A 23,062-nucleotide genomic window follows, 5' to 3' on the forward strand; every position below is an offset into this window, starting at 1 on the left:
AATTAATTATTTAATAATTTCCTGTTTAAAATGCATGTCATTTATGTTACCCATGTATGAAAGATATGAAATTTTAAAAATATTGTGAGGTTCAGAAAATCCAGAAATTTCGTACAGCTTAAATGAGATGCAAAATAAAGAAGAAAAATAAAGGCAAGTGTAATTAAAATAGTTTTGAGAGAGACTAAATAATGTGCCTCTGATTCCACTTAGTTCATTAAGCTCATTAAGTTTTCTCTTGGTTAAATTTTATGTTCTTCAAAGTTAGATTACTTTAACTAGTCACATTTCCTTTGAGAACTTTGGATCCTTTGGGAGGAGTAGTAACAGAAACAATTGTGGTACCTAAGAGGAAAATTACTCATCTATTCTGTATTTTCCTGAATGTACTGCCAGCCATGGCAATGATATACACCTGCAATCCCACATGATCTTCCTTTGGGAATAAACAAGACTCTCAAAAGTTCATGCCCAAATCCAAATCCCATATATCCATTAACATTCCACTTCCTATATAAAGTTCCTTAGTCTTATGACATCCCTTGTCACTACCTCTAGAAATTCATGTCTGGTTAAGGAATTTTTTGTGTGCTAAAGAACAAGAATCAGGTTTCTATTTTTCTGAGCTTATGAAACATAAGGAAATTGTATTATATTTTATTTCTTCTCTAAAGCAGATAAACATACCAGGAATTTGGGGATTGTAAACCCATCACATTTACATCTCTTGAAATATTTTCAATCATCTTTTAATGTCTACCACTTCAATCTCCAATGTCAGTGGTTCCATTTTTGTTCTCACTGGTTTTCCTGGCCTGGAAGTTGACTATCTCTGGCTCTCCATCCCCTTCTTCTCCATCTATGCCATGGTATTTCTAGGAAACTGCCTGATCCTCCATGTGATCCGAACTGAGCCGAGCCTACACCAGCCCATGTTCTATTTCCTGGCCATGCTGGCACTCACTGACCTCAGCATGGGGTTGTCGACTGTGCACACAGTGCTGGGGATCTTGTGGGGACTCGTTCAAGAGATCAGCCTGGACTCCTGCATTGCCCAGTCCTACTTTATCCATGGTCTGTCCTTCATGGAGTCCTCTGTCCTTCTTGCCATGGCCTTTGACCGCTACATTGCCATCTGTAATCCACTGCACTATTCTTCCATCCTAACTAATGACAAAATCATGAAAATTTGGATGGCCATTCTAGGTAGGAGTTCTTTACTTATACCTCCAGTTATCATCCGCCTAAAGTTCTTAAATTATTGCCGTCCCCACATCCTCTCTCACTCTTTCTGCCTGCACCAAGACTTAATTCGAATGGCCTGTTCCGACATCCGCTTCAACAGCATCTATGCTCTGGCCTTGGTTATTAGCAACTTGTTATTGGATGCAGTACTCATACTTATCTCCTACATCATGATATTGCATACGGTTTTAGCCATTGCATCTCAGGAGGAGAGGATCAAGTCCTTGCAGACCTGCATATCTCACATCTGTGCTGTTTTGGTTTTCTATATCCCAATCATTGGTCTGACTATGGTGCATCGTTTTGGGAAACACCTCTCACCTTTAGTTCATGTCCTCATGGGCAACATCTATATCCTTTTTCCACCCTTAATGAATCCCATTATTTATAGCATCAAGACTCAGCAGATACGAAGGAGAATCCAGAGATTGTGCTTCTTGAATGTAGCCTCAGTACCCTGAGAATAAATGTGACTCATTTTAAAGTCACCAAATTCGGTTCACAAGGGTAAGAAATAAATAAATATATTTATTAAAAATATGTTTAATAGTTTCTGTTTGTATAATATTGTATACATAATACCTGCTTTCCTTTCCATTTTCCAACAACCTTCATAAAGGAATTAAGTTGATGTAAATAATATATTGCTCAATTTTTATAAATTATAAAATGTAAATACAATGTGCCAAGTATCATAGTAATGTTTGAAATTGATTAGCTAGTAAATTCTATACATCTTACTCTGGCCAGTTCAGTAGGACAGTTTGGGAACAAGCTATTATGGAAAAAATTTATGTTTCTGATTACAATTCTTGAAGTAAGTTTTAAAAGATCAGTCATTATCTTAGTCCATTTTCACTACTTTAGGCACGTTCTTTATTTTTTAACCATGTCCTTCTTTACCTAGGTTAGCCACATGGCCATTTAGAGGAACAAGCACCATAGGGAGGTAGGACTGTACATGTATAGTTTGATGAGTTTTGAAAAGTATTTACACTCATGAAACAATCACCACCACAATCAAGATACAGCATATTTCTGCCATCTTAAAAAGTTTCCTTATATTCCTTTGTGATCAGTCCCCTCCCACAACCCTAAATCTTTGGCAACTACTAATGTAATTTCTGTCCTATAATCTTCTATTTTAGAGAAAGTCATATAAATTAAATCATAAGCAAGGTAGTCTTTTATATCTTGATTATGTGACTTAAGAATAGTGTATTTTCTTGTTGCATGTATCCATAGTTCACTTATTTTTATGCCTGAGCCCTATTCTACCATATCATAGAAAAATTGTTTATCCATTCATCAGCAGATTTGAATTTTGATTTTTTGTTGTTTTAGTTATGAATAAATCTATTATAAACAGTCACACCATATGATTATTAAAATATTGTATAAAAATGCTAATTTTACTTTTAATATTTTTATGTCAACACTATTAACACAATCACCACAGTAACAATATAATACTTAGTTTATATTTATCAGATGCCTATTATCTCAGGCACCATGTACACACTATGTAAGGAATTTCTCTTTTAATCTTTAGAGCAACTTTATGAGGTAAATCCTAATCTTCCCATTTTGCTTAAGAGGAAATTGAGGTAAAGGGATTTAAATTACTAAAAAGTGACTGGTAGAGTATTTTGATTTCACATTTAGCATTTTTTACCACTGCTACTACTGTTTCTTTATACATAACAGTTATTTCCCTGTGACTCTGTGTTTTTGTTTTGTTTTGCTTTTGTTTTGTTTTTGGGTTTTTTTTCTCATGGGATAAGGGTTTAAATTGTATATGGATGTGACTGTGTGTTTTCAAATGAGTTACTAATGGGAACAACTACTAAATAGTCCATTCTTTCTTTAGACAATATTATGATCTACTAAATTCCTATGTAATAGGTTTTGTACTTTATATCCCAAAACTCAGATATGTGCTAACATATTCCAAGAGACCATGTTCTTGCTATAGGTTGTATTTGTCTGAAACTCCAACTTAAAGGCCAATGAGTGTATTTGAGTTCTAAAAATATCTTTTATGACTGGGGGAGTTGATCCTTTCCTCCATATGTCTCTGCCTACCCACACCCCTATTCACATCCCCACCCAATTCTGTTATCATCTACATTAAAGGAGAAGCCAACATGTCCCTGAGGAATTGGGTGAGAGAATTGTTTGAGTCTCTGGTCTAATTACTATAAATCTTGGCTGACCCTTGGTGAAAGAAATCTCATCTTGCTTCCTCTGTTTGGAACTCTGTCCTTTCCTCAACATCAGCTGAATTTTGGCTGGTTATTTTCTCTTGGATTCGTGTGGCGTCCCATCCATAACTTTGGCTCTTATTGGACATGTCCAGAGAGTTTAATCGTTTTCTTTTACTCCCCTGACCCCAGCATTTTTTCCTATGGCCTTCGATTAGAGTTATTTGCTCCTAAACAAAGTATAACCTAAATTATACTTTGACTTCTTAATTATCCAGGATTCCCCATAATTTTGTGTCCTTGCAGAATCCCTGTATCACTTACTAATTTGTGGAAGAGAAGAAAACCACAGGATATTCTTTCAAGTACTTCTCTGACCAAACGCACCACACAATCATTTCTACACTAATGCTGCTGCCCCACATTGGCATGACACATCTCACAAGGCAATCTCCATCAGCTGCCCAAGCAGGAAATAGGATACAATCTTCATTTGCTTAGTTTCCTCTTCAAAATACCTTAGGTTTCTATCTTCCCTTGCCCTGACTTTTTGAAAGAGGCCCAGAAATTGTGCAGGAGAACCTGGTTCCTTGAGGAATTTATCTTCCCTAATCTCCTTTTCCATCAGTCTGTCTCTGCTGGAAGTGTTCATGCTCCTGTCTTGAATCTGGAAGGGATTTCCTCTGTATCTAAACCGCCTTCCTTCATACCCTTGTTTTTCTTAGTATCCTCTGTCAGAAGCCCTTAGTAACAGCAGGACTCTAGTGAAAGAAAAGAAAACTCAGGACTATTCAAAATACTTTGTTAGTTCAAAGAAATTCCCCAATTAATTATATTTCCTGTTTCCTTATGTAATAATTATTCTGAGTTAATTCTTAACCTTTATAAAATCTTTATTATCTGCAGGGTAGTATATCATAATTTAGTGAACTCTGGCTGTTCTTGTCCCAATACTGCCCAATTTTGTCAGCCTCTACTTACATAAAAGAATGCTAATATGACACCTTTGACACAAATTAAGTTTTATTCCACTATACCACATTTAAATCAACTCCCAACCCTGTTCGCAAATATGCAAAATAAATTTTATTACTATTGTCAAAGAATAAAACTGCATTGGACAATGTTAAACATGCAAGGATAACTTTATTCAGGGACTGTTATTGCAGAAGAGGGAAAATAGAACTCAGATGCCGGAAAAAAAGGACAGCCAGCTTCTTAAGTGCTGGAAGTGGGATGGAGGGAAAACACCAAGAGATAGCAAGAGGGAGTGATCACTGGGATGGGAAAGGGATTAACTGAGTTAGTGATTAGGACCTCTTCATTCTGATTGTTTTCCTTTGTGGATGTTAGGCTGTGTGAACACTGTAAAGGCTAGGAGAGAAGAGGAAAGAGAAAAGGAACTAAGCATTTAGGGCGTCTCAGATGCCTGGTAGCCTGGGTGAGAGGAACAGCACAGGGGAAGGTCAGGGTCAACTTTGATATTTAAAATAGTTACAATCTGAAGTGCTCTTTTTGTTTGTTTGTTTTTTTAAATGCCTTTACAGTCCCAGTTGTTTTTCTCTTCAGTTTCATAGATGCTAGATTAGGTTCAAGGTAGTCAGGGCAGTGAAGGAAAACAGTCTTTGTCGTGATCCTATAAATAATTATTAACATTTATTGTATATTTTACTATGTTCCAGTTACTATTTTTAAAAATAGCCATGTAAATAAAATAACTTTCTTAAGATTTTATAATTAGAGGTAGTAGAACAGAGATCTGATTCCTGGCAATCTGACTTCATAAAGAGTCCTCAAAGTCATGAGTTTACACTGTATCCTAATTCCAAAAACTTGCATTTCCTGATTAGTTACAAGAAATTTCAAGAAAATGGCTCACTCAATTCAGTCATTTTATTCCCACATTTTCCATCCTTAAATTATACTATGATCCTGTAAATTTCTATACTGTTCAGCCTTGTAATCTCCAATCACATTTATACTTTCCTGAGTCCATTTTTATATCACTAGTTCCTTTTCTGGAATACATTTACCAAGATATTCCTGACATCTGATGCACATTTTAAAGTTCTTTTTTAAAAAATTTTATTTAATTTTTTAATGAAATATATCACTCATACATAAACATACATAAACAATAAATGTATAATAGTTGTGAACTTATAAAACAAACATATAACATCAAACATATATAACATCTCACCCTACCACCAATAACTTACATTGCTTTTTAACCTTTTTAACTAATGATTAAAGAGCATTGTCAAAATATTACTACTAAACAAAGTATTTTCCCCTAACCAATCCGATTATTATTATCTTTATATCATTTATATATGAACATACATAAACATTTAAGTGTATAGTAAAAGTTGTGAACTTACAAAGCAAACACTCATAACATCATACAGGGGTCCCATACACTCTCCACTGACACCTTGCATTGTCATGAGATGTTTGTTACAAACTATGAAAGAACACTGTCAAAATCTTACTGCTAATTATAGTCCTTACCTTACATTTGGTGTGTTTTTCCCCCAAACCACCCTATTATTATTTGTAAAATATATTTTTTATGACAGAAGTTGTAAACTTATAAAACAATCATGCACATGTGCAGAACCCCCAAACAACACCCCTCCACCACAATGTGGTGTATCATTTGCTACAGATAAAATAATACTATCTGATTATTGCCATTTCCATAGCATACATTTGGCTCACTCCCTCCATACTGCCTCAGTATCACCACAGTACATCTTTTGCATAGATGCAAGAACATTATATCATTACTACTAACCACAGCCCAGAGGTCACTCCAGCTGTACCTTTCCCATGCTTCTCCACATTCCCATCACCCTGCAGTAATGATATACATTTTTGTTCTAGCTTACAAAGGACACTTCTGCATCTGCACCATCAACCACAACTCTCATCCACCTCTTGGCCTGCTGTGCCATCCAGTTCCTAGACCATTCTCAAGCACCCCATCAGCTGGCATTTACATAACCAGACTTCCATTTTTAGTCACATCCCCATTTATAAACTAGCTGTTACTCACTGTATGCTAGCATCCACTCCATACACCTCCACACACCCACAGTAAAGCCAATCAAAACTTCTATATATGTTAAACATCAGTAATACATTCAGTTCTTCTCTTATCTCCTTTAAGAATCCACCATTTACCACCAGGTCCCGAAGATATTCTCCAACAACCTCCTCCAGAGTTTTATGGTTCTTGCTTTTATTTTTAGTTTATTGATCCATTTTGTGTTAATTTTTGGATAAGGTGTGTGATAGGGGTCTTCTTTCCTTCTTTCAGCTATGGATGCCCAGTTCTTTCAGCATCATTTGTTGAATGGATTGTTCTGCCCGAGCTGTGTGAGTTTGACAGGCTAGTAAAAAATCACTTGACCATACCTGTGAGGGTCTGTTTCTGAACCATAAATTTTGGTTCCATTGGTCTATTTTGTCTGTACCATGCTATTTTTACCTCTATAAGTAGGTATTATGATTTAAAGTTTGGACATGAGGGTTCACTTTTTCTTTTTATGATGTTTCTGGCTATTCAGGACTCCTTACCCTTCCAAATAAATTTAATGATCGTGTTTTAATTTTTTCTTTAATGCTGGTGGAATTTTAATCAGGATTGCATTAAATCTTTATATCAATTTGAGTATAATTGTCATCTTAATGATTTTTAATCTTCCAATCCATGAGCATGGAATGTTCTTCCAGTTATTTAGGTCTTTTTTGTTTTGTTTTTTTTTTTAACACTGAGTTGCGGTTTTCTGAATACAAGTGCTTTACATCATTGACCAAGTCCATTCATATTTGAGTTTTATCTGTCATATTTTATTTTCAGCACTCTTTTGACAACTGTAGTTACTTTTATTGACATAATCTTCATTTCCAGACTCTCTTCCAGGCCCCTCTCTCCTGTCTTTTCTTTTCAGGCTCTAGCACACCCTTCAGTATTTCCTGAAATTCTGGTCTCTTGCTTAGAAATTATCTCAGTTTCTGTTTCTTTGTGAATATTCTAATTTCACCCTCATTTTAGAAAGACAGTCTTGCTAGATGTAAGATTCTTGGCTGGAAGTTTTTCTCTTGTAGTATCTTAAATACATCAGACCACTGTCTTCCTGTCTCCATGGTTTCTGGTGAGAAATCAGCACTTGCTCTTATTGGATATTCCTTGTATGTTATGCTTTGCTTTTCTCTTGCTGCTCTCAGAATTCTCTCTTTGTCTTTGGCCTTTGACATTCTGATTAGTATGTGTCTCAGAGTTGGTCTATTTGGATTTCTTCAGATGGGAGTACGCTGTGCTTCTTCGATGGGGAAATCTATGTCCTCCAATAGGGTTGGGAAATTTTCTACCATTATTTCTTTAGATATTCCTTCTGCTCCTTTTCACTTCTCTTCTCCTTCTGGAATACCCATGACATGTATGTTTGCACGCCTCTTGCTGTCATTTAGTTTCCTGAGACCTTGTTCAATTTTTTCCATTCTTTACTTCATCTTCTTTTGTATGTTCACTTTCAGAGTCCATTTCTTCAAGCTCACCAATCCTTTCTTCTGCCTCCCTAAATCTGCTATTATATGATTCCAATGTTTTTTTTTTTAAATTTCATTGATTGTAGCTTTCATTCCCATAAGATCTACTCTTTTTCTATGTGTGCTTTCAAATTCTTCTTTGTGGTCTTCCAATGTCTTCTTAATATCCTTAATCTCTTTAGCCATCTCATTGAATTTATTAAGGAGATTTGTTTGAATATCTATGATTAGTTGTCTCAAATCCTTTATATCATTTGTAGGCTTCACTTGTTCCTTTATTGGGCCATAGCTTTCTGTTTCTTGGTGTGGATTGTAATTTTTTGTTGGTGTTTTTGCATCTGGCTTACTAGAGTATATTATCTGGGTGCAGTTTTTCTCTTTAGTTTAGGACTTCCTTTTGTTTCCCCTTTGCTGGTTGTGCAGTAGGAGCCAAGCATGTAGTTGGTGCTGTAAGCTCTGGAGGATCAAGTTGCCCTCATTGTGCCAGGGACCAATGTAGTTTCTCCCAACTTTCTCCTTTGCCAGGGATAGGGACAGAGTCACAGCTATGTGGAATAAGCCACGTGCAGCCCTAGACTATAGTTGCCCAGACAGACTAACGGAGCTTCACATCCTTTTCTCCCCTGCCTGGGGCAGGAATGGAGCTGCAGTTGTGGGCAGCAATCTATGCAGTGCAAGTCCAAGATGATTGCAGTTGCCCTGGTAGACTTCTGATTTTCAGCACGCCAGCCAAAGTTCTCTGTAGTTATCTTTATAGGCTGGTGCAGGACTCCTCAGCCTCCTCCGTGCCAGAGGTGGGACTGAAGGCTAGGCAAGGGCTGCAGGGTGATCTGCATGAAAGAAACTGGTTCCTGCCCACACTGAGAGTTTCATTCACCCCTGCTTCCGTTCAGGCTGGGGGTGGAGTCAGAATGGTGGCTAGTGACCTCTTTCTGAGTTAGGCTGCTTCTCACCCCAGTCGTTCCCTGTGTTATCTCTTAGCCACCCAAGTCTCCAAATCTATAGCCGAAATCAGCAGCCAACGGTATCCTCTTCTCCTGTTTCTGGGAAATGGAGCTTCCAATTCCCATCACAGAACAGCTCCTGGGGTGGCTCATGCCTCCAGAGTAGGATGATCACTGGCCTCTGCGGCTTGGCCCATAATTTCCTGGAGAGGCTGGTGCAGGTCCCCAAAGCTTCTTCCCTGCTGGAGGTGGCACTGGGGCCTAGGCTAGATTACAATATGATCTGAATGGGAAGAAGCTGGTCCCCACCCACACTGGTATTTTCAGTCAGCCCCGCTTCCCATCCTGTCAGGTGGGTGGAATTAAGATGGCAGCTCCCAGCCTCTTTCTAATCTGGACAGGCTCAAACCTTAGTTGTTCTCAGGATCATACTGTAGCTCACTGAATTTCCTCATCATAGCTGAAATTGGTGCCCAATTGTCTCTTCCTCCCCCTTTTTGGGGAAGTTGAGCTTTCAATTCCAGGCATGGAACAGCTCCTGAGGTGGCTTGTACCTCTAGTGGAGGATGGGCACCAGCCTCCATGGTGTGGAGCACTTTACTTACAAGACTTGTCTGCAGACAGGCAGTCTCCTCCTTCCACTCCCCCAAGGATGTTGAAGGATGCTCTTCTGGCCTCCTGGAGCCCCCAGACAGGTGCTTCTGCTAGCTCCAGAGAGCTCTGGGTGTTTGCTAGCTTCCCTGGAGCAGGAGCTGGTTCTAGGAGCTCCTTACTCTGCCGCCATCTTGCTGATTCTCCTTAAAGTTCATTTTTAATAGCATGATATCTAACTATATAGAACATTTTAATAGGTTGCTTTATTGAGACTTCTAAACAAGGAAAGGAGATAATTCTGAAAAACATAAATCATATAAAAACACTATTCCTAGAGTACATTAACTGGCCTTGTCCCTCTATATTTTAAAAAATATCTGCTGAATTTCTGTGGCTATTCCTTTCCTCTTGGAGTGGTAAAACTATGAGATCCACTTTGGGCATTATTCTGCTCTTGAGACTTGAATGATTTATTTTATTAAGTAATTGACACTCAAAGATTTTCATGTGTTCATGGCTGCAGGGTCACTTTTTCTCTTATAATGCCAATTCCATTGGTTTTTAAAAAATGTGTAGTTAAAACTTGGAAGACCCCTTTAAATAAGAGTTATTGTCTTTTAGCTAGTGGTCTACTTGTTTAGACTGTGTCTCCTACTATAGTTTAATAAGAAAATAAACTCAAGAAATATTAACAGCACTTGACATATAGATGTCATTGATTGATTTGTTGATATCAATAAATGTTTTGATTGGTAGTAATCCCTCAGTGCCAGGGAGGCTCATCCACAGAAGTCATGTCCCATGCTGGGGATAAGGTAATGCATTTGCTTGCTGAGTTTGGCTTAGAGATTGGACACATTTGAGCACCTATCAGGAGGTAACTCTTTGGAACCATGCTGCTATAGACCTAGTTGAAATTTCAGGCACATAGCTATCTGTCATGACTGTAGAACCTGTGTTTCTCTGTAGCCCCTACGAGTACCAGTATCTGGGTTTGAATCTACTCTGGCTATCTCTTGGATGCTGCTGAGATGTGCATAAATGCAACTCCTTTGATGATCTCCAGACTCATTTTGAAGACTCTTAACCATATAAACTCATTTGCTTTACCATTATCCCCCCTTCATTCAAGGTTTTTTTCTAGGTGCACCACCACGTAATGATTGCTCTAGAGTTCAGTGCTTTGTCAGTGGGCCCAACTTTGTAATTTGTGTTACTGAGTGTGATGGAGTTTGACTCAGACCTTTCTATACATGTTTCTTCTGTCTCTTTTACTGAACCTGTTGTTTACACTGGGGTAGGTGTATAATCAGGAGACTTGAATGTCTGAACTGACCATGTGCCAACTTGGCCCTGAGCCTCAGCAGAGTTGCAACTCCTACTCTCTGCTTCATCGAACTTACTCAGGTCAGCTAACAGGGAGGGGAAGATTGTCAGCCACCATACCAGGGAACCAAGAGTGACTACATCTGCAAGCAGGAGAATAACATCCATCAACCTAGTGGTACTAAGTCCCCTCTCAATTTAGAGGTGGATTGGACATCACCATCACAGAGTCCACAGGATGTAGGAATAAAATAGGATTAGAATGGACTTACTGGTATTCTACTATAGAACTATTGTGACTCTACCAATTAAAGAAATTGGAGACAGTGGCCCTGGTAGTTGCTGATGGCAGGGAGAGGGAAGAAGAGATTTGATGTGAGAACATTTTCGGGATTGAAATTTTCTTAAATGATTTTGCAGGGACAGATGCTGGGCATTTTATATCATGCCATAACACACTGAAAGGACTGGGGGGAGAATGTAGACTACAATATAAACTATTATCAATGGTACAACAGTGCTCCAAAATGTATTCACCAAATGCAATAAATGTGCCACACTGATGAAAGAGGTTGTTGACGTGGGAGAAAAGGGGTAGAGTGGGGTGTGGGGTAAATGGGAACCTCTTATATTTTTTAGGTAACTTTTTTTGATCTATGTATCTTCAAAAAAGGGCAATTAAATTTTAAAAATTCAATAAAAAATGAAATGTTTTGAACATAAAATATTAACTATAAGAGTTGAGTACTATAATGGAGAAGTTTTACAACTCTTTGAAATCCCCTCCACTTCATGATAAAAACCCTAGAAGCCACAATTACAAAAAATAAGCATGATAGATTTTATTACTAAAGATATATGAAACCTCAGACATTTTAACTCTGACCTTCATGAGGAGCTATGTCCATGTGAAGGTTATCTCAGCATGGGGTATCAAAAGAAGACAACCAGAGGATACTGTTAGGGAAATCAAAGACACTGGTGAAAGGGCCAGTACCCACCTCCCCCCACCTCCTTCTCTGGGGAAGTCACAAATACATGCTAAATGGCCAATTTCCCATCTTCTGCCAGCACCACTTTTGTGGACATTTCTCCAAACTGGGGAAAATGTTAAGTCCAAAGAAAAGGCCTAGCAGATTTTAAACCCAGAAAGTGAGAAAAAGCAGCTCCAGATGCTTATCAGAACAGGAATTCTCAGTGGAGTGTCTTTATCCCCCTTTGGTGGTTCGAAGCTATATGTTCCCAGAAAACAAACATGTTTATAAATTTAATTCATTCCTATGGGTGTGGAACTATTGTAAGTAGGACCTTTTGATGAGGCTCATTCAGCTAAGATGTGTCTCACCTAAATTAGGATGAATCTTAATCCTATTACCAAAGTCCTATATTAGTAGAATGGAATTTAGATAGAGTGTAATAGAGAGCAAGTGTGAGAGAAAAACAGCCACAGGAAGCAAGAAGCTAAATGGAATCCAGAAGATAATGAAGAAACCAAGAGATGCCATCATCTGACATAGAAACCAAGGACCACTGGCAGCCTGTCCCAGGATGCCACAGTTTTCCGGGAGAAAGCATCTCCTTGATGAAGTCTTAAATTTGAAGATTTTTCTGGACTCAAAACAATGAGCCAATAAATTCCCTTTGTTTCATCAGACCCCTGTCTTGGTTTTATTTCAGTAGCCTAGGTAATTAAAATACCCACCCACACCTCCTCCACCAGGTAGATAAAAACCATACTCAAAACAGTATAGATTGGTGTCTTCTCCAGTACAAATTGGGGTATTCACAGCTGCCATCTACTTACCCTGAACTGGAGCAGTTTTTGCCACCCCAGGCTACCAACTGTAATGGAACCTCTTCCCATGTACAATACAAAAAAAATCAACTCTTTTTGCTAAGTGACGAAGAGATTATTTGCCCTTTCTGGAATCTCTATTCTGTGCAAATGATAAAGGTATCATTGCTGAAAGTTCTGTTATGCCCTAAATGTTTAAAAAAACATTGGAATCATATAATAGCAGATTTGAGGAGGCAGAAGAAAGGATTGGTGAGCCTACCTGACAAACAGTGACAGAAATGCCACTGTTTCCTGGGCCTCTCAGTGGACAGAACCAGGCAATATATGTATATACATAGAGAGGTATTAGAGGACAAATTACTAAATAGATAGATAGATAGATAGATAGATAGATAGATAGATAGATAGATAGATAGATAGATATACACAAATAACCAGAATGATGTAAATTTGTGTCCTGAAAATTATGAATGTAGACATATGTGGCCTACTCCATCTGCATAGGGCTCCCTGACCTGTGGGTGACTCCTCACCATAATTGGATTATTACGCTGCCTGTTATGTGGCCATCTCCCATGGAGGAGCACCCTTTCCTCCTCACATTTTCTGATAACTCACTTTGGGAACAACCCCATGTTTGTGTGCTTCCCTCACTCTATTCAGATTCTGGCTCTCTGCACTAGAACTCCCCTCCATTAAGACCATATTTAGAATCCCAATCTCCATGACAAACTCCCACCCTCATGTCCACTACCACATGGGCATCTGTGGAGTGTGTTGCCATTTTATGTAAAAACGCACCTGGAATTTTCATAGAGCTTACCTTCAATTGGTAGATAAATTTCTGGATGATTGCCATCATAATAATATGAAGTCTTCCAATCCATTGACCAAGAATATATTTCCATTAGGTTTAAAACTAAAGGTCTGAACATAAGAAACACTGCTATTACTATTATTGGACTTAAAATGGGTAAGAGCTTAGACACACTGATTCTCACAGGGTTTGTATAGGTGGGTTAATCAAATGCTGCCCCATGGCCTGATTTTACAAGTTTTGCATGTTTAAGTCAATTTGGTTGAGGATATTTACCCAAGTACATCAGAAAGAGTTTGCTACAATGACTGCTCCTTGTTCTGCTAAAAGATAGTCTGAAGCCACTTGTCCATGACATCATTTGCGAGAGTATTCATAGAGACTTGAATAGCCTCAAGTGCAATATCAGTGTAATTCCTCAACAGTTGCAGTTAAATTGTATAAAGCTGTTTCATGGTAAACAAATCTCCCAAGAAGCTAATAGTCCTATAGCTAATCATAAGCTAGTTACATTTATGCCTAGTGCCTGTTCACACTGGAAAGAGTTAGTAGGTTGGAATATTGAAATATCCATCTTCAATTATCTTAGAATACACTTTCATCCAAACATTATGTACACATTACAACATTCTAACCTGGGTGTAAAGGATATCTTCTCCAAAACCTTTAAAAGATAAATGGTTCATGTGGCTTCCACAGATATTCAATGCTTGAGGCCATGGAAGCAGTTGTTTTCTACGACCTAAGTAAGGTTGCAAATACTTACTTTTTGAATGGCAAATTTCCACCATGGTGCTGCAAATCTGCATTGGAGTTTAAATAGAGTCTAAATCACTGCTCTGCTGCAGTAGGAATTTATGAACTAGTAATTTATTTGTTTTAACAAAATTTACTATGTGCATTCTATGTCCAACAGTGTCAGACTGTCCTTACTGAGAGATATGAAAGATACTGTCTAAATCTTAAAGTCATTTAAAATTAAGTTAGGTAAAGGAAACTCATTTAAGTAGCAGTTGGAAGGTAATATGAAGGTATATGTGCCAATAGGCAAATATAGGGGAAATAAAAACCATCATGCATTTTGTAGGGATTTGAAAGCCAGAGGAGTCCTTGTTTTGGAAGTTTTGGGAGTTATGGGAAACTTTTTATAAAATGCTGCATATACACTCATTTTAATAAAACAATGGATTTAATGACCATAAGTTGAGATAAGTCATGACCACTTGGGAATTTGACTAGAAGATATAAAAATATTTTGAGATAAGAATGAGTAAGTTATATATGTTCATATAAGGAACTAATTTGACCAAAGGAGAGAAAGACTAGATAAAATCTAAATTAATTGAAACAAAAGTCTTTCTCATTGGAAAGGGTCAGGAGGATAAGTACAAGGAATGTTAACAAATGAACTAGACAGCAGTCTAGACTATGTGTTTAATTGGGTTTTGTATTGGTGGTCACAGTGTTGTTGATGGTATTGATCCTGGTGATGTTGGCAGTGATTGAATAAGTGCTAAAAGAAAACAGTAAAATGAAGATAAGGGAAAGGAGAATGAATTCTATTATGTTTTGTAAGGTAGTTGAAGCAAGGCGAGGAGAGGTCGTTTAAATGAGGTATGTGGAGTCTGGTTTAGGACAGAATTTTACGTTTATAAGGGAAAGTTTTGTCTTAGTGTGATGCAAGAAATAAATTAAGTGCCTGTGACAGTAGGTAGTCTATATGGTGTGATTAGTTTCCCCACCTCATTAAGCAACACTTTTTCTTTCAAGCCCAGTAATCTTGTTATTCCATGTATACAAATGAAAAAATTATATAAACCTGATGTATCCTTAATATTATAGGACCCTAGAAAAGCTTCTTGTGACTGAGTCCCTCAGATAAGAGGCCATGATTTGTAGAAAAAAAATTTATCAGCCATCCATGAAAAATAGAGTAGATACTTGGTGTCAAGAATTTTTGTATGGCAAACTGAACAAGCATAAGTCTAACATCACTGGATGAATGGAAATACATAAATTGTGGTTTAAGTGGGATTTGGTCTTCACTGATAATCACATCTATAAAAATACAGTAATTTTATATGTTTGCATGCACATACTTTAAAAATAATACAGAAGTCCTAATTTTGGCTGGGAGCAAAAAAAAACACAATAGTCCATTTCTCCCATCCTCCCTGTCTCTAGCCCTTCTCAAAAATCACTAATTAATTTCTATTTTTTTTCTTTCAGCTCAGTTATTACATCTCTACTCTCTACCCATTCCCTATCAAAATGCAGTTATAGTACTATATTTTTATTTCTGTATGGTTAAACTTTTAATTTAAACAAAATATTTAAATGTAAATTTATTCAAGCAGCCATAGATGATTTCTCTTCCTACAAATACTTAGAAGATAAGGACATGTGGATTTAATAACTGTCTTCTAACTATGCTATTTTAAGGTGTTTCCTGAAGAATAGGATATTTATGGTTTAATATGTCTTATTTATATTTTGAAAAAGATATTTCAAAATTTGTTTAAAAATTTTAACTGATATTTGATATCGTTCTAACACCATTTAAGAAATAGTGGCTATATCCATTTTGATGATTGTCACTTGCTCATATTTTGCTAAATATTTTCTTTTGAAAGGTCAAGATATCATTTAAAAAGGAAGCAGCAAGCAACTTAGGAATTAGTTTTAAGAATACAAGCAGACACAGAAGACCACACAGTAGAGAAATAAATAAATTTTTAATAAAATAATGGTATCATTAAAAAACTTGGAGTTATATGGTTTATTGATATATCCTATGCTTTATTTCTGCAGGTAGAAGAAATACCTTGAAAAAATTGCATGTAATCACATGTGTGGATATTTATAGGTACGAAGTTGATGGGAAAAGAAATTTTGGAACTTTCTTAGAGTTTTAGCAGGTGACTGAAATAAAAGTGAAGCCAAAATAATTTGATAAACTAAATTAACAAGGAATAGGGAGCAGTCTAAGAATAATATTTCTCTAAGAGTTAGAAGAAAAAATTCTCAGTCACAATTGTCACTTTATTAACTGAGGGTTTTAGACCAATGGAAATTTATGAGACAGCACATTGTAATACCAAGTGTCAAATGTCCTAACTCTGGATAGGTTTGAACCAATCAAAGGATCGATTCTTTGATATCAAGATTCCTAGAATTAGGGTTACTCCAGATGTGTCATATGCATTATTTCCTCCTATTATAAAATCTGTGATATTTTTCTTTTAATAGGAACATCTGGGAGCCGGTTTGGGCTGAGTCACAAGAAATATTCTCACAGGTTTTTTAAACAGTATCTTGTTTCAGCCACGCACACTTTTTCTAACAGGCATCCCTGGCCTGGAGGCTGTACACATATGGATTTCCATCCCACTGTGTGTCATATACCTAATTTCCCTCCTAGGGAACTGCACAATCCACTTTGTTATCCATTCCACCTCTAGCCTTCATTAACCTCAATATATCTTCCTGTCTATGTTGGCAGCTACAGATGTGGGTTTGTCTTTATCAACTCTACCCACAGTACTCAATGTCTTCCTTCTGAATTGCCGAGAGGTTGAGTTCCACTCTAGCCTGGCACAGAAGTTCTTCATCCATATCTTCTCTTCCATGGAATCAGTCATACTGCTGACTATGGCCTTTGACCATTCTGTAACTCTTTGCAATCCACTATTCTATACTGTGATCTTAAAACCTTATTGGATCATTGCAATTGGACTTGCAGCTTTGATTACAGGTACAGTGTTGAGGGTTCATTGCCAATCCTGTTCAAACAATTGCCTTTCTGCAAGGATGTCATCCTGTCCCATTGTTATTGCTACCACCCTGATGTTATGAAATTGGCCTGTGGCCCTGTCAGAGTCAATACCAAACAGGCTCTCTCTTGTGCTCTGCTCCTTTGGAGTTGATTCTGTGTTCATTGTCATTTCATACATCTGGATCTAGAAAATAGTACTGGGTATTGCTTCAAGGGACAGTCAGCTCAAAGAACTTAACACTTGTGTTTCTCACATCTTGACTGTCTTTATCTTTTATGTGCCACTCATTGTGCTGGCCTGATTCATTGGTTTGGTACTTTCATATCTCCATGTCACCAAAGCCAGTCTCTTTCTCTTCCTGACCCCTGTCGTCAATCCTCTGGTTTATAGCTTAAAAACAAAAGAAATACAGTTAGCAGTACACAAATCAATCAAGGGCAGGGGAAACTTTTTCAAGTAATCAAGTGTGGGCTTAATGGAAGATGCTGTGACTCCCTCTTCCTCTTTTATCTGGCTGTTTCTCTCTGGGAAATATACCTCATCACATCGTCACATTTTTGTAAGAATTAATGAAGTACTTCTTCCTTGTCTGCCAATAAAATGGTAGTATTTTGATTATTTTCTTGATCCAAAGCATCATCCACACTATTGCAAGAGGGATCTTTCTGAAACAGTTTTATTAGTATTTCTCCTCTATTTACATATGAAAATGTAAATAAGTAAGTTGTTTACAATTAGCTAGAGGACAAAGTCTGAATTATAAACATCATGTAGAATGTTTTCCATTTTCTTATCCTTGCCTACTTCTGCAAACTCAACCCCAAGTCCTCAGAATGAACGACTCAATATATTAATATTTTTACACATGTATTAAGATTTTACATGATTCCAAGCTTTTAGCAATCTCTAGGCTTCAAAATTCAAATCCCACCTTGAACAAAACTTTCTCTATTAAGAATTTTTTGAACATTTTATTAGAATTGACCTTTCCCTTTTCCCTCAGTGGATCCCATGAATGATTTTACTATAACTTTCACAGTACTATTTTACTTGCATCTTTATGTCTTGTCTTCCCCAATCAATTATGCATTTCTATGGAAAAATACTGCATTGGCTTATCTCTGAATCCCCAATAAATGTCATATCAAATGACACAACAGTAGATGCTAAATTTGTTTCTCTTTAATAAAAGAATGAATGATCATGGACATAGATAAGTGCACTTACCATCACAACTCTTGTCACATATAATAAAGCTACTTGTTTAATATCTCCCTTTTAAACAGCCAGGGATTATGCCTGCTGTCTTTGCCACTTTATCTTCAGTGCCCAAAACAGTTATCTATTACCATTATATTTTTAGAATTATAATTTAGCCATACCCTCCTCATAAGTCACTGTTGGGAGAGAAGAGCTTTTCATTTTCCCTGGCTCCTGAAGTTCTTTTATCTTTAATTATTTTTAATTATTTTTAATTTTTAAAATTTTTTATTGAAGTATATAATTCATACATGAACATGCATAAACAATGTGTATAGTAAAGATTGTGAACTTATAAAATAAATATACATAACATCACACATGGGTCTCATACATCACCCTTCCACCAACTCTTTGCATTGTTGTGTAACATTTGTCACAAACTATGGAAGAGTATCATCAAAATATTACTACCTACTATAGTCCTTATCTTATATGTGATGTATTTTTCCCCCAACCCATACTATTTTTAAAAATACAATATTTTCTCCCTTTTTTTGTTAAATGTTTTAATTTAGATTTTGTATTTAAAAATAAGGTTATATCATTTTTTATAACACTGACAAGTTAAAAATCAAGGATTTCTCCTTCCTTTCAGTTACTGAAATATATTAAAAATATGTCTGGAGATATTGTTCAATATATAAGGTATTATTTTCTAGTTGTAGCCTCAGATTGTATATATTAAGAAACGGCATTTGATTTAATTTTGGAAACACAGGCAGGGTCAGTTTAAAAAGAGCTCTCATTTCTAGTCATTTATTCCAAGGAATATTCACTCATATTGTAAAAATATAAAATCAGATTTTATTATTTATTCCTGCAACAATTCATTTCATTCTAGAAAATGCATGTGACTTTGGCATTACATTTCCTGTCAATAGCACCAACTCCATATTCTCTATTTTCCTGGTGACAGACATTGCTGGACTAGAGGCTGAACACATCTGGATCTCCAGACTCTTCTGTACCATGTTCTTCATTATGTTGCTGGGCAATGCAACCATTATATCAGTTATCTGGTGGGAGCAGTCCCTCCATATTCCCATGTACCTCTTCCTGGCCATGCTAGATGCCTTTGATTTTGGTCTGTCCCTCTTCTCCTTTCCCACAATGCTGAGAATCTTCAGGTTTGATGCTTGAGAGCTGACTAACTCTTTATGCTTCACCCCCATGTTCTTTTTTCACACCTTCCAAGATTTTGAGTCTGCTGTCATACTGGCAATGGCCTTTGATGAATATGTCACCATTTCCCATCCCTTGCACTGTACCTCCATCCTCACCAATGGTATAATTGTTAGGGTAGTTTGGTTGTTATTGTACCAACCTTGACTGTACAGGTGCCCCTTCCCATCCTTTTGGGGAAGCTGTGCTTCTGTCAGTCCAATGTACTTTCTCATTCTTATTGCCTACATCCTGATATCATAAACCTCTCCTGTTTCATTACAAAAATTAAAAGCATCTTTGGACTGTTTGTGGTGCTCTCTACCATGGAACTTGATTTTACCTCATTCTTCTTTCTGGTGTGCTGATTCTGAAAACTGTACTGAGCTTTGCATCCCATGCTGGCCACCTCAAGTCTCTCTCATCTGCATCTCCCACCTCTGTGCTGTGGTCCTCTTCTTCACATCCGTGATCTGCCTGTCTGTGCTGCACCGATTTGGCCTGGAATTTCCTCATACTTCCATGTGACCATGGCCAACACGCATTTTTCATTCCTCCTGTGATGAACCTCATTTTCTATGTGGTGAAAACCAAGCAGATACAAGATAAAATTCTAAAACTGTCTGTCAGCAGAGGGAAGCGTATGGAGAATTCCATTATCATGTCTGTAACATAAATTTTGACAATAGATATAAATAAATCATTACTAACCCAACACTTCCACCTTAAAAAATAGTTTTACGTCCATCTCTATGTCCATAAGAAGAAAAATAAGTAAACGTTTTAGTACATTGTATTTTCACAACTTGTACAAGCTAAGTTTTTTTAAATTCCACTATTGCTATTAATTTATCATGCAAATTTTCTTTTTCCAATAACTATTTAGTTCAGTTTGGAGCCTATATTGAAAAACATTACTTGTGTTTTGTGTTTTTCTCTTCAGTTTTCCAGAAGGCAAATGTTTCATTAGATTTTGTGCCATTTTAATTTATCATTTTAATTCCATAACTGTATACACTGTACATCAGCATTTAGATTGATTCTGTATATCCACTGCAATCCCTTCATTGACTTTCTCAATTCTTTATGCTAAATAAGTTTGAGAAGTTTTGCAAAGCCACATAAATTGGATTAGTTATGACAAATACAAGGTAAAAGTATTCATAATCTAATTGGTTGAAGTTTAAGTTTGGTGTAATTATTTCTGATGAGAGCATTTAACAAAAAGCAAGTTTTAAAATAAATAATACACTTGTTTGTGTGACTGAAACTAGAACTCAGATGCTAGAAAAGAAATTTTTTCTGAAGTGCTAACAAAGCCAAAAACTTATTTTATGACTGAATATTTTCTTAGCCATGTGAGCAAAAATGGCATCCTTGATCTACTCTTTAGAAGGAGTCCTTACATTTTGCACTTGTGGAAGTAAAATTACTTAACATTATACAAATAAATTAAGACTATTGAATTATTTATACCACAACTGAATATACTATAATTGAATGAAAGAAATCATGTAGAGACTAATCTATGTTCTTTACTAAATTATATGATTCATGTAACACCAAAAAAACACAGGTGTCTTCAGACAAATTTAACACAATGATATGTTGCTGTGTTTAAAATCTATAATTCATGAATTGTTTTCCCATTATCTTGTATTACGTATACAATTATATATCATATTATAATATGCATATTATACCTTTCCATGTTTTTATTTTCTTGTGAGCCACAGTTAATATCATTGTCCACACTGTCATTTTTATCATAACCATTGTGTTTTCTATTCATCAATGGACCCATTTGTAGGCTAGTGATTAGACAAACTTTTCTTTGATGTTTTCTTCTTCAAAACAATGCTACATTCCCATGCATTGGAGCCATATTTATAATGCGCTATATATTCACCCTTTAGGTGCAAAGAATATAAAGTTAGTTTCCTGTATTACATTGTAATATATATCAAAGACTAAAGGGAACCTTCAGATGAAACTCTTAACAAAATTTTGGTTTCCCCACTTAACTGTCATAAATATCATCAACTTTTTACTCTTTGCTTTTATCATATTCATTATCTTCATTATGTTCAATATCACCACTATCAACACTGAAACTAACTTTGTCTGATAAAATCATGTCTAAATTATTTATTTTCAATGTTGAGTGCTATAGATGATGTGTGGAAGAGCTGCCAAACTATATTAAATCATTTTGATGTCCAAGATGTTTTTATGTTTGAAGTTTATTAAAAAAGAGATTAGTTTCAAAATGAGAGCTTTCCAAAAGACATAGAATGCTTAGTGAAACAAACAGCTCACTGATACTCCAAATTCCACAAAGACTCTCTTTGGATGGTTTTATGCTTTATTAATATGTATCAAAATTGATTTGTTAAAAACAACAACAACAACAAAAAGTCAGAAAGGAGTCAGAAAGAAGAGAAGATGCTCTGCTTTTGTCATTGAGGTTGGAGGAATGGGGTCATGAGCTAAAGAATACAGATGACTTCTAGAAGCTAGAAAAGGCAAGAAAAAATATTTTTCCCCAGAGTTTCCAGAAGGAATTCAAATCCCTGACACTTTGATTTTCATCCCAGGAGATTCGTTTTTAACATTTTACTCCATAATTTAAGATAGTATTTTTTGTTTGTTTGTTTTAAGGCCCCAAATTTGTAGTAATGTATTATGACAGCAATAGGTAACAAATATACCTTCCTTAAAAATGAACTTACTGCAGTTCCTTGACTGGAATTAATTTCCTCCAGATACTCCTACTCCAATAGCTGCTTTGCCAGAGTTTCAAATATGTTTAATGTGCTCTCTTTATAAAATAAGCTCTTACCATATAGCCATTGCTAAGAACTTAAATCTATTTTTGACTTTTGGCTCATCAAGCCACTTGAAAAATATGTACTCATTGTTTCAAATTTCTCCCTCTTGTCAAGTTTGTTTTTTGAGCTTTTCATAGTGGACTTTTAAACATATGAAAATCTTCCTGGTAATAAATGTGAAAGTTAACAAACTGTTGCAAAATGAGCATCCATGTAAATACTAGCTAAGTAAAGAAATAGTAAATCATCAGCACCCGGAATTCCCCAGAACTCTTTCCTGAAATTAATTTCACCATTCCCACTACATCATACCACTCATCTGATTTTTACATAGATCATTTCCTTGATTTTCTTTACATTATCATTATTTAATTATGCATTCTCAAACAATAGTTTAATTGCAATTAAATTGAACTGAAAATTTTTTGTCTTCAACCCTAATGCAATCAAATTATGTTCAAACTATTCCATTGAAATTGTGTGGACAAGTGTCTCCAATGAATTCTAAATTATGAAATCCAATAGACTATATATTGTATACTTATC

At 36.2% G+C, this 23,062-nt stretch overlaps 1 protein-coding gene across 1 annotated transcript; it reads left to right on the forward strand.

The window, feature by feature from the left end:
- The first annotated feature begins 752 nt into the window (after positions 1-752).
- On the forward strand, positions 753-1,706 carry LOC101441546 (olfactory receptor 51V1-like). Its single transcript, XM_004471738.1, has one exon. The coding sequence runs from the start codon at positions 753-755 to the stop codon at positions 1,704-1,706; it is 954 nt and encodes a 317-aa protein (XP_004471795.1).
- Positions 1,707-23,062: the final 21,356 nt, after the last annotated feature.

The sequence above is a fragment of the Dasypus novemcinctus genome, chromosome 10, assembly GCF_030445035.2.
Source record: "Dasypus novemcinctus isolate mDasNov1 chromosome 10, mDasNov1.1.hap2, whole genome shotgun sequence".
NCBI classification, from domain to species: domain Eukaryota; kingdom Metazoa; phylum Chordata; class Mammalia; order Cingulata; family Dasypodidae; genus Dasypus; species Dasypus novemcinctus.